Source organism: Drosophila montana, unplaced genomic scaffold (genome assembly GCF_035044405.1).
Source record: "Drosophila montana isolate Dmon_TW-CO22-7 unplaced genomic scaffold, ASM3504440v1 contig_3733_1, whole genome shotgun sequence".
Lineage (NCBI taxonomy): Eukaryota > Metazoa > Arthropoda > Insecta > Diptera > Drosophilidae > Drosophila > Drosophila montana.
The window spans coordinates 12,278,433-12,292,137 of record NW_026998620.1 but is presented as its reverse complement, the minus strand read 5'-3'; the positions used below and the strand labels follow the sequence as shown (position 1 = coordinate 12,292,137).

The window sequence follows — 13,705 nt, the reverse complement described above, 5'->3', positions numbered from 1 at the left end:
ATGTGCCTAATTAAGCTGGAGGCCTCAATGCAACTGCAATCGGTTTATTAATTTTCTCTTTCATTGTTTGGCTCTCGGCCAGGTCTGAGACAAACGTTCTATGAGTAGTTTGAGTACGAGTATGAGTACCCGTTTACCTAAAGATGCGTAAAGAAGGCATCAGATGGGCAGCTCAGTGGCGGCGTTACGCTTCAGTCTAGCAGTTAAAGAGTGCACACACGCAGTTGCGAGTACGTGTATCTATCAGATACACGCACGCAGCGTGCAGCTTAAATGTGGCTGCGGCACTTTTAGGTCTCAGCTTGGCAATTAAGAGTGTGAATTTCAAGCCATAAAACAGTTGCAACACATGTGGCGCGTTGCGCTTGTTGCTGTTGCTGCTGCTGTTGTTGTTGTTGTTATTGTTGCTGCTGTCGCTTTTTCGGGTGAAAGTTTGTTCTACAGCCGCGGCAGCTGCGCATTTGTTACAGATTTTTCTTGCTTGGCGTGCGGCTGGCTTGGAAAAAGTGACAGCCTCATGTGGCGTTTTTTTTTTTTTCTTTTTCTATTTTATTTTTTTAATTTTTCATTTTTGTGTGTCAGCCGCTGTTGAAAACTTGAAAATTTCTAGCCATAATTAGCTCAAAGTCATATCTTATCATGGCAAATAATTCACACACACAGAATATCAAATTGTGTGCACTAAACCAACAATGGCGAGCCATAGAAAGTTAATCGCATGTGTCCACAGCTACAGATACTCGAATTGTTGATTTTTCCATTGCTTTTATCTTTGCCACCAAGCACAAACAAAGAACAACAACGCCGACAAACATCTTAATTTCACAATAATTGCGCGCACCCAAAATTGAAAAACAAAGTCGAAAAAGAAAAGAAAAAAACCAAACTGAAATCCAAGCAACGCGTCAACTGAGCCTCAACTCAGCTCAAGCCGAAAGTGCAAACATTCAACACTGGTGGCAACAGCTGCTGGACGAGGATTGCCCTCCAATCCACAGACAGCTGCTGGCTTCGTGTTGCAAACAGTCTGAGTTGGGGCCAGGGGCCAAGTGGGTCTGCAGCTTGTGGGTGACTTCTATTTGCATGGCAGGTGAAAAGTCTTTGGGACAAGCAAAACAAACTTTGCATCTGTGTGTTTTTTTTTTCTTCAGCTTCCTTTCGCTTACCTCCCACCTTCTCCCACTGGCCTGGCAATTTCATAATGGCGTCGTCAGCCAGTCAACGGGCCACTGCCAGCAGTCAGCAGTCGGCAGTTGGCAGCCCGCAGTCAGCAGTCGGCCAGGCAACGCTGACGACATTACAGTTAGTCGAGACGCCGCAGCGTCCATTGATGATGGGTTTTTAAGCATTCAACCAGTCAGCGTGTCAGACAATGCACTGGCGGATTGGGGGATTGGGCGCTGGACGGGGGGTTGGGCGCGCTGCACTGCATCTAGCACAGTGCACAATTGGCCCGATTGCAGTTGGAGACTGCAGACTTGTTTACAGTTGCTTGTCTCTCTCATGCCCTTACTGAAGAAAGGTTAGTTTGTGATGCTGATTGCAGTCGACTTCAAATAAGCCAACAAAACGATTCACAGTAAATGGGAATAGATGCAAGAATATTTAAAGGGTTTAAGATCAGCTCAGCTCAAGTGCCAAGGTATTACAAACTAATTACCACAAATGACAATTACTATACAGAACTACAGACCTCTCATCTTATAATCTTAAATTCTAAGCTTAAAAGCCAAAAGTCTTGAAGTTTTTTATTACGAAATTTTAAACATAATTGTTGCATAATATTAAGAATGTTAAACTATTCAAAAGTAAACGGGAGTGTTCAGGGTTGTCAAACTTGTGTAAATACCAAGGCTAAAGCTCTCTAAAATGCGGCTTACATTTAAAGATAATCTCTGAGAAATTAAAAAAAAAAATTACACACAGATTAAAATTGATGCCATCGTTAATCTGAAATAAACTTGATATATCCATGATATAAAAGACACCTTTGAAAATCTATGTCTCTAACACTAATGATCTCTCATATTGAGGAGAAAAGCTAAAACAACTCAGCTGATGATGCTGATGAATAACTAATGTACTTTATAAGATCGAAGATGCATTCTCCTGTCTATTACATACATTTACACAACTGCAATACACCCCTTTTAACCATTTTCAAAGGGTATAAGTATAAGACAAAAATTGTAAACCTGACTAAAAACCTTACTACTCAATTAAAAAATAAATTGTAAATATCGTAAATAAAATAAATACAAACAAACAATAAAAAAACCTGCTAACTTACTTAACAAAGTTAATTAACTCGATACATTTTGTAATAGATAAAAAAATATTAAAATCTAAAATAGTTCTAAAGCTTTAAGACAACATAAGAGAACTCGCTGTTCGACTTTGAAGAGTATTCACATAGCGATCGTTTTTTTTTTCTAGCATTTTCCACTTGTGTTTTCAACACAATATTCGAACGTTTCATTTTCTGGCCAGCAGAAAATGATCAATTGTTGCCGCTGTTGTTTTTGATGTGTGGCCAACAAAAACAAAAACAAATGAGCGAAAAAAGCGAAATACTCATAATAATAATAATGTTCGGCAAACCGAAATTGAGGCATGTTACCGCATCGAGCGACGCGGCAGATATGAAGATTTCTTTCTGTTGCAAGTTGCAACAATAATTGAGCTCTTTTCGTGTGTGTGTGTGTGTGTTTTTTTTATGCAATTGCTATTCAAAAAATGGAAACACAAATGGACAATTTCGCAGCATTTATAATTACATTTGATTGCAACAATTATTTAAAAATAAAAATTAACAAAAAAAAAAACACTCAGCCACCAATTGGCGAAATAAGCAAATGTGTTGGCAAAAATTGTACCACAAGCGATTTTTGTTAAGTGTGCATGTGCTTTAATTCTTTTAACGAGCTTATTAAAGGCAATCAGAGTGGATCTGAGGAGTCAGCATCAAGAACACAGAACAGCGAACCCAGCGACAGACCTGGCTTAACTTGGTTCTCTTCAATTAGCTGGCGCTGTTTTGGCCCGGCCGCAACATTAGGCCAAATGAGGTCATCATATCCGCGTCGTTGTCTTTGTTTCATTTACTCTTTTCGTTTTTTTTCTTTTTTTGTACTCGCATTTTAGTATTTTATGATGAACCACGCCATGGAGCGCCATAAAGTTTTTGCTTTTTATTGGCAACGACCGCCAAAGGCTTTAAAAGCGATACCAAACAAACGAGCTTGCGAGCTAGATACTTATTAATTAAAAAGGAAATGTTCACAGTTTATTTAGTCGTTTGTTTGTCGTAAAAAGAACAACAAAAAAATGAATCATTAAGTCGTGTTCTTTTATACGATGCTAGAACTACTCCTGACCTACGGCATTTGGAATATGTAATTAAATAACATAAGCAAGGGCCTGGTAAAGTGTATTCTTGTATGAATAATATGATCTCCAAAAATATTTAATTAAGATTCAATGAATTAGCAAAGAAAACTAACGAGTGCCGAAACAGTTTAACGAGTAACAAGAGAGCGGCAGCGAGAATAACAGCTTTAAGCTTACAAATAAGCCTTTTATATAAATTGCATTCTAAATTTTTCTTGAATATTCAAAGAAGCATAAAAAAGTAACGAATGGCGAAAATAATAAACGAGTAGCGAGCGATGAAAACAACTAACGAGTAACGACTAACCAAAAAAACCAGAGTCGCAGTATAAGGCGAACCAAAGAGTATCACAAATGCTTAAGCCCTATGTACGCCTATCAATAATATTATGTTTTTATATAAGCTATATATAACCCGAATATGAATCAAAGTCCCCAAATAAGTAAAAAGTCTAAATGTCACGCAACGTAAATGTCCCAATCCAGTCAATACTTTTATGGAGGAACTTGATCTATCTATTGCACAATATTGTATTATATTAATTATTAGTTAAAAACATAACAAGATATTTATCTTGGAGCAGAAAACAGACCAGATTTTGACAGTTATAAGTTCAACGAAGGTTATAAGGTACTTTAAAATACATTGAAATGTAACTGCAATAAAAAGCTGCTCTATAAACTCGATTTGATACGAAGAAAACGTGCAAATGAATGCCACTTAAGTCCTCATCAGAATATCACGAGCTCAAATTAACAGCTGAGCTGTGAAATTGAGTGCTACTTGAAGCTCTCTGAACCTGTTCTATTAGTACAACAAGTGCGTCATAGCTGACGCTTTGTGTTGCCGGTTACTTTGGGTTCAAACTATTTTCGGAGCTCTCGAAATGCCAAGGCGTATGCTGAAACTATTCCAAAAATAAAAAATAAAATAATAGCAATTCATATGCTTGTGTGCTTTTAATTACGTGACAGCGCACTGTCAGCATTGAAATCGAATTTAATATGCAGTTATAGACGCACACACACACACATACGCACAGCTTGACACAGATATACACGCACACACAAAGCTATTTGCTTAGGGGTAAGCCCAAACATGGCAACAACAAAAAAAAGCAAACGTCAAAACCAAACAAAAACGCGCAGCTGACGCAATTTACAGACGGTTGCGAAAATAAGACAAATATTTATTTTTGCACGAAAAATTCTACAAGTAAATAGAAATAAAGTAGCAAAATAGCAGTGTAAACGTAACTGTATCTGTATCTGTACCTGTGTCTGTGTATCTTGTAGATACACATATTTGCTAAGCAAAGAGAAAAGCCAACGGCAACGCATCGAATCGCATGTGGCAACCCGTAATTTACCCTTCAATCAATGCGCAACAAATCAGTTGGCAACGCGCGGCGCGCAGGCGCGCCAATCACTTGTGGATGCCCCCTCCACCCCCCCCCCCCCTCCATCAAACCGACGGGCACTATTTACACCCCCCCTTGGCACGTAACTCACTTGGCAGCACATTTGGGTTAACAATTGGCAGTTGTGTTGGTTAACTGTTGTCTGCTGGCCAGATATCCGTATCTGTTGTGTGTGTATCTGTGTGTGTGTGTATTAGTGTGTGTGCGAGTATCTGTGCATCTGTGTGCCATGAATGACTAACTGTGCGCAAGGTGGTTTTCTTTTTCTTTATATATTTTTTTTCTGTTTTTATTTGTTGCTTGTTTTCTGAACGCGCTTAAGTTGGCCAACAGGCAGTGTTATGTAGATACATAGATACAGATATGTGGCGCATGTCGACAAGTGTTCAGCACACAAATTTGTAGATGTTTGTTGGTGTGTGTTGTAAATGTGTATCCATCAGCTATGTATAAACGCTGTTTCCTTAATGCAGCAACTTAATTGCCGAATTGCAGCTTCAGTTCAACAATCAATCAATCAAGCAGGCAAGCAAACAACAGCAACAACAACAACAACAACTACGACAACAGCGACAACGACTTGTTGCACTTTTCAAGGCAACAAACATTTCCTCTCTGCACATGGGGCAAACCATTTTCAAACTTCCCACGTAGCACAGCAGGTTGCTGGAAAACCTGTAGAACTCAACCATCAACAAAAACAACGACAACAACAACAACATAACTACAACAAATTTTCAAGTTTAAAGCTAAATATGGACGCAAATCGTGCCCATCCAACAAATACACAAGAATTGAGGATGTTAACTCATGGAAAAAGCAAGAACTAAACAAGTCTCAACGTTAGAAATGTGAGATACAGACGCAGGCATACTCTGTTTCCAGTTGCAAAAAAAAAGCCAGGTTTGTGGCTATTCATTTGACAACAATTTGAACATTTTAGCCTTACGACTATCGATCTATATGCAGTGCATCTATACACATATTTGCAAAAAAGTAAAGTATATTTTGGACTAAAATGGGCGTGGTAAGAAAAATACAATACTATAATTAACATGTTCGTATTGTTGGTCTCATTATTGGTCTCAAATTAAAAACTAATATCTGACAACCTTGAGTTCCAAGCAAGTGCTGCAAATAGTTTGGAGTCTTCAGCTTCAGACGCACAAAAGCTAATATATCCTTTTTTTAAAGTCAACGTAAACAGGGTATAAAAAGTAGCTAAAAGCGTGCTGAACCGAATTGAAGTGCAGCAAAAGGGCAAAACTGGTAGATGCTGACAATTGTTGATGTTAATGATGAGCCACAAGAGGAGAACCGAGCACTTTGCAAGTGGGTCAACCATGTGACTGACTATCTTGACTGGAATCATGTCACAGTGCAATACGTCATTAAAATCTCTGTCACACTTTTGACATTTGCACGAATCGACAAATCAAAGACGATTTTGGCAAATAAATATAAGTAAATAGAGAACAAGACGAACAGTAGATACACTTTACGCATTTAAAAAGAAACGTTCACATTTGGCTACATTTTACTTTGAAATCTACATTTACTTTGCTATTCCTCAAGAGTATCTTTCACGTATTAAGAAAGGGTATTTAAACTGTGACAGTTGCTGTCTGCTGTGTGTTCTTTGTTGTTGCTGTTGCTGCATGTTGCATGTTGCATGTTGCTTGCTGTTGGCGTTGCAGCTGTCAGTGAGACGGCACGCGATCGCCGAAACGCAACTCGCCTGTGGCAAATGAAATGGCGGCAAATGCAATTCAACTTTTCCGGTACCATGCGGCGTATGCGCATTTTTAACACTCAAGTGGGTGGCAATTGAGCAGTTGATGAAAAAGTACAGCAGCTGGCCACAGTAAGCACTCCATAACACAAACATAATACAGTAGCGCAGAAATTTAAAACAGAAAAACGTACAGTTCATCATATTGAGTATTGACTGACTTTACAGCAAGACTAAAAAGTAGGGCGCGACTTTTGCAAACAATTCAACGCACTTGCTAAAGTTCAACTGTGCACACAAGGGTTAAGTGCCATTAAAGGGGCTTTTATTTAGCAGAGGGGGTAGGGGTAGTGCCCGGTGGTAAATGTAGACTGCAGTCTTGCAGTTAAATTTAAAACTTTAATGTCATGCACCAAAGAAAATGCCGACGCATCTACGAGCTGTTGAAAAGCAAAACGCAGAAGAGACAAAACAGAAGGCAGCAAAAATGAAAAGAAAACGAAAAGCAACAACAGCAGCAGAAGCGACAACAGCAACAACCAGAGGCAATAGACAAACAAACAGCAAACAATATTTCCGCATTCCGCGCGTGCAGAGCGCCAAACACATTTGACAAATTCGCCGCAAGCTAGTGCGAAGAGCAGCGCGGCGAATTCAAGCACATGCTTGAGAGAAAGCAGCAAGCCAGGGGTTGGTGGCAAGACGAGAGGGCCTTTCGCCATAATAACCCGCTCATCCAACCCAAATTTTGCTCTGGCAAATTATTGCAAAATCATCAAATGATCGCGATTACAATCGACTGAGCTGAGTGTGCTGAATTGCCAGGATGGCGGCGGCTTTAACTTGTTTATGTATACCCTGTAAATATAGAATTGCTTGTAGTGGGTTTCATATATCACATGGGATGTATACATGTGCCACATAATACCAAAAAATGAATTGTTCTTAACAATTAGACGATAAAGAGTCAAAAAATAGCATTGTTTGTTCCTTGTAGCATGGGGAATATTTTAAAGTATCGCCCTACTATGCGATTCTCATTAATTTAAGTAAGACCTGCAGTTTTTCTTGCTTTGATTATAAGTGTTATATCAACTTATTGAGTTGCCAATTAAGCAAACTTTTTGTATGCGTATATCTGTCTTTATGTATGTATGTATGCATGCGTGCATATATGTATGTATATATGTATCTGGATATGTATGAATGTTTGTTTGAATGTATGGAGATATGTATGTAAGTATGTTAGCTGTAGGTGTATGTATATGTATTTATGTATGTATATTTTCACGATTACTTCCTGACCCATCCTTCTATGTGATCGCTCTTCTATGTGATTCTCATGCATTCAAGGTGTGATGACATGTGTTTCGATAAAAGTCCTACAATATCTAGAGAACTATATACTGCAGGTACAGATGAATCGATCTTAAGAACTAGAAGAGGTAAAGTGAAATATATTCCCCAATTCAACTTAAGTTTCATTCTTTATTTTTATATATGCCAACGTAAAGACGAAAGTCGAGTACAAGTCAAATTTGCAATCCTGTTGTCTATCAAAATTGGTACGGAGTATCTTCACGTCGCTTTTTATGCGACTAGAGCACTTTTACTAGTCGTTTTCAATTGGAAAGTGTTGCCAATTTGCAGAGTTGCTGTCGCCGTTGTTGCTGTTGTTGTCGTCGTTGTTGACGGACTGCAACTTTAATTGTGCGCTTTATAGCGCAGTTTATGCCCCGACTTGGCCACTGGCAATTGCCAATTGGCAATTGATGGCTCGTGCGCGTGTGCTTTGATTATGATTTGGGGCTTAGTTATGGCAATTATGCTTTAAATGAAATTGTTACAAAATTATGGTCATTTGTGTGCTAACTCTTCGAGCTACCCACGCGCCAATAGAAAGTAGAACAACGCAGCGGAAACAACAGCAACAATAAAAACAACAACATGCAAAAGTTAAGTGATAAAAATATACGAAAGATCACATGACAATTGAAATTATAATAATAATAATAAAAAAACACACAGAAAAATTTGCAAATAAACAAAAATAAATTAAGTTTATCACATAAAATGTGCAGTATATATGCCAACTGTGCCAGTTCACAAGCGGCGGGGTGGAGGGGACAAAAAGAGAGCCCTGGCGGGGCCTGAAGCTGCGTTGTGGGCGAACACGTTGAAAATGTGTGAAATTTCACAACTTAAACTCGAGATAACAACAACAAAAAGCCAGAACAATAAGTACACTAGTCAACAACAGTTTGGCAGGTTCGGTACATACTTTGATATTGTTGATAAATACTATCAAATATAGTAGAGTTTTTCATTAGAATTTGCAGAAATAGAAAATTAACAAATGTCAAATTCAGCATTTCTATCAAATTTATAGGAGACGAGCATTGTACATCCTACTTTCCATAAAAACCAATGGAGGGTTTTTCTTAAATATCTTCTATTCAACTACGCTCATGTGAGCATAAATTGTTCCCATTCTTAAATCTTCTTTACTTAACTACGCACACGAGAACGTTACAATTTCCAATTCTGCTTTGTGTCGCAAACGTAAACGTTTTACTGCCAGTAAAACTGACACAAGCGTTATGATCACTCAGTAAAAACAATGCCCAATATTGATTCTTGGGAAGAAAAAATGATTTACCAAGTCTCGAGTCTCAAGATTGTATCAGTTATCCATTTATCAATTCTGCATAAACAGGAAATTGCAGCGACTTAGAAATAATAAAATATCTGCTCTTGTGTTGCGCAGTGTGAACTGACGCTGTAACCACTCCAACACAAACAATTTCTGTATTTTTGTTTGACGTCAAGGTTAAAGCTCAATTTGGACGAGCTGAAAGAGCAATATACTCACACACGTAAAAATATTCACTTGTATTTTGAATATTTCCTCAGCCCGGGCAGCTGTCGAAACAGTTCGCATGTAGATTAGATTAACGCGAAAAACTTAACAAAATAAAGCTCAAATTATAATTTGATTGGTGCAAAATGCATGAATCAGAGCGCAGCAAAACAGACCAAAAACAGCTGATCCTACGTAGAAATAGCTGGAATCTTTTTGTATATAAAAATGATTATTGGCAAATGAAAACAATTGCGGGCAACACGAATCAAGTTGATTGGAAACCATAACAAAACTTGGAAAAATAAATAATAATAAAATAAATAAATAAATAGAGATATTTAAACTTTATTTTTTGTATGAGTCATCATAAAACTATAATTAAATATGCCTTTAGTAATTAAATTTCATAAAATGTTTAACAATTGCAATACGCATCAATGATTCCCTTTTTTTTGAGCAACGGCATTAAGATATTTGATCTTAATAATGATAAAAATATAATTAATAAAAAATAGCTTTATTAAATTTTATAAAATATTTAACATATTAAATACAATTTCATAACGATATTTAATCTCAATTTTATATATGAAATCTGATAAACTATAATTAGATATGTATTTATTTATTACATTTGATACCATTTTTACGTTTCAACTAAACGAATACCCCGATTTTAAGCAAGCACGTGGAACTATCTATATTTCTATCTGTATCTATATTTTATGTAAGAAGCGTGATAAAACCATAATTAAATAAGCATTTATCAAACAAATTTTATAAAATGTTTAACATTTGAAAAACGCTTTAATAAATTCCCTTATTTTAAGCGAGCGTAAGATATTTATTGCTAATTTATTATACGAATCGTGATAAAACTAAGGTGTATATATTAGATAAATTTTATAAATTTTTAACATTTGAAATACGCCTAAACGAATTCCATTATTTTAGGCAAGCACATGCCACCTGCCTGCACACCTTTCCACTGTCCATTCACGCATTACACTCACACACTAACACATTAATATCTGTAAGGTACACAGATTTTCCATTAGTTATGCTCTCAATTTTGCTTTCAGTTATTTTTTAAGCAATTAGCAAACGAAGAAAACAAAAGTTAAAGAGCAAAATGGAAAGGTGCACACTTTAGTTGCATTGCCTAATTAGCTAATATACCCATTAAAAGGGAAGAGAGTTTAAGGGTGTAGACAAAAATGTAGGCGACGCTTGAATTGGGGCCAGAAAAATTAAAGAGCTAAACAAAAAAAAATGGTCAACCAAATTGCTGAATTAATAAACAATCGAAAAAGAAGAAGCGAGATAAAAAAAGAGCAGCGAAAAAACAACAATTAAAAATGCCAACGGAGCAGTGCAAAAGTCAAACAAAGCAAAGACACACAAAGACACACACACACAGACACACAATATATAAAGAGAGCGAGTACAGCTTAAATACACTCATGCTCCTATTCGTATATATTTTATACATTAATTGCCATGTAACAACTTCCAGAGAGGGGTTATGTTAGGGGGGGGGGGGGGGGGGGGGTCGTTGTTCGCTTTCGAAATACGAGACCCGCATGGAAATTGACATGCAGCGAGTCAAGAGCGTACATAATCAATCCCAATGGAGAACAAAATGACAATCGAGAACAGAGCAGAAAGAGAGAGAGTGAGAGAGAGATAGTATAGAGAGAGCATGCATGTGTGTGTGTGAGTGGAGTGTCGAGTATAGAGAGCACGCTCTAGTGGGAAGATAGCTAATAACAGACTCTGGACTAAATGACCAAGCAAAACGCAGAAAACGAAGCGAACGAACGGCACACAAATTATGTTTAAGTAACAATTAAAAATTAAACAGTAGTTAGTTGTTGCTTAATTAACAAGATAAACAAAGCGAGGCCAATGCCAGCCAGCCAGAGGAATAAAGCAGGTGGCGATGGGGCTGGAGCTAGCGAACGAGGAGGAGGAGCGGGGGCAGCGCCAGTTATTAAGTCGCCTTGGTCATTTAATTAGGTTTTGCATGTCAACGTGCAGACATTTAAAATTGTTGCAAAGCTCTTGTCAGTGTGTAATTAGCTAAAATGCAACGAGTTATTTCAGAGAATGGAGCCAAATGCAGGAACTCGCAGGGTTGCGCGGGTCACCTTGGGTTAGGTTACTGCAATGCGGGATGTAGATACAAACACACACACACACACGTATACAAATATAAAAGGTGAATGAACTGCAATTAGCTACAAATTATCATGCATGGAAATATAGAATATAAAGCTTAAAAAATAAATAATAAAAACCATTTGAAAGCAAACTAAGTTTATTATTATTACATGATATTTAAACTAACAAAATAATAGCCTCGTTGATAAAAATAATTCTAACAATAATAATATAATGTCTTTCTTATTAAAGCACACAAACAAATCTATTATACTATTATACACCAGCAAAATATTATATATTTTATTTTATTTATATTATTTATTCTTATATCATTAAATACAAAAATTCTAGATAGTAATAAATCTTCATATATATATATAAAGATATAATATTGTTGTATGTACAAAATAGTTCATTACTTTAATAATTTGTAATTATTGACATAAAAAAAACTTCGCAGAAAATGTTATTTTTGCATTTTTTCTTGCTAAATAAAACTTTAAACGAACCAGTTGACGAATTAACGACCGAATCTTTTTAAAAGACATATTTTGTCCAAGCGCAGATTAATAAAAAAATTGTTTTAATATTTAACGCAAATGTAATTGATGAAGACCCAGCCCAATCAGATATAGCATTTATGAAAACTTGCCAGAAAATATACTTAATCGAGAAAAAAGAGAATTCAACAAACTAATATTCCAATCAAAATCTGAGTTAATGAATTTCGGAGACCACGTTCATGAGCAAGGCTGACAAACGAATCGTGAATCGAATCGGACTTTTATGGAATTTCAGCTTAAAGATTAATCGAAATCCTTTTTTTTTTAAATTCGAGATGTTACTAAGTTTTGTTAAACATAATTTTACTCGAACCCATTAATTAAAAGATAAAGAAATTCAAAGCGATATCTGTAAATATGAACGAACTAGAACGTCTTATTCTTAGATCTATACGCCGTTCATGATAATATAATCAGCTTAGGTACTTTCAAAGCTCTACTGCTCCCACAAGCCCCACAAACCATATACATTCTGATGTTCATTTATCTATTTATCAATAAATCATTTTAAAACGCTTTCAACTTCCGCTGCAGCAAACTACGTGAAAAATGTCAATTTATAAAAGTCTCAGATAGGGGAGCGAGTGTGTTGGGCAAGAGTATTGTGACTTGGTTTGGTTTGATTAAGTTTAGTTCAAGATACGCACCATTTATCTAGTTGATCTCATTTAAAACGGGTCTCAGTAGACGGGGAGGTACCCAAAACAAAATTCAATTAATCCAAATAAATGCTGAGCGCAGCTGAGCTCTGTTTTTTAGGTTGGTTATGTTATGTTTTGTTGTATCTGATGGATATGGTCACAAGTCACATTGGCACTTGCAAATATTTTGCATTAGATTTGCATAACAGATTCACACAAAATTTCAACTTTTCTTGTTTAACAAATAGATGTTGACCGGTTTTGCGGTTTATTTCATAATATGCACATTGACAATATTTAAATCGAAAGCAGAATTGCGAAATGCCGTTGTCAAAGGAAATTGACGCGCGTAGATACACGCACTCTTATAGATATATTTTTATCTGCGTGTGTGATATTCTGAGTAAAAAGGTTAATTTATTGCATCTGGCTATGTAGAACACGATCGAAGCGCGACTTCAGTTCGACGAATTCAAACGAACGAACGACACGTAAATCGACGACAAAAGCTGATGATTCAGTGGCAAAGTTGGGGAAAAAAATACCCAAGGAAGCAAGAAAAAAACACAAGCATCAAACTGTTTAAGGCTCTTTTTGTGGCAACACACACACACCAGAACAATCAGCACCCAGTATAAAGACGCGTGTATCTGACAGATACATTTAGTGCAATCCAAACTAAACGTAACGCGAACACAACGCAAACCGAACCGCACGCTTCAACGGCAAATTTTACAATACAAACAACAACAGCTGTTAAATTGTTTCCATACATTAGTTTTTTACAGAGCACACGCTGTTATACTCAAAATGGCTGTTGTGCTCGCATGTTAGCACTAAGTGTTAACATTTTGGCTCACTGTTAACACACACATCTGAGGGATCGCGAGTGAAATTTCGTTGAGTGGAACAAGGGCTAGCCAATGCTA

At 36.8% G+C, this 13,705-nt stretch overlaps 1 protein-coding gene across 3 annotated transcripts in view; it reads right to left on the bottom strand.

The window, feature by feature from the left end:
* The window catches only part of jvl (javelin-like), a 59,659-nt gene that overhangs the window by 41,527 nt on the left and 4,427 nt on the right, over window positions 1-13,705 (bottom strand). The window contains exon 1 of one of the 3 annotated variants that reach the window (XM_064694803.1): window positions 12,783-13,484. The exons of the other annotated variants lie outside the window; for them this stretch is intronic. Within the exon in view, the coding sequence (XP_064550873.1) occupies window positions 12,783-12,785 (3 nt within the window). The 5' untranslated portion in view covers window positions 12,786-13,484. Of the gene's footprint in view, window positions 1-12,782; window positions 13,485-13,705 lie in introns of those variants that run through there. 3 annotated transcript variants of the gene reach the window in all.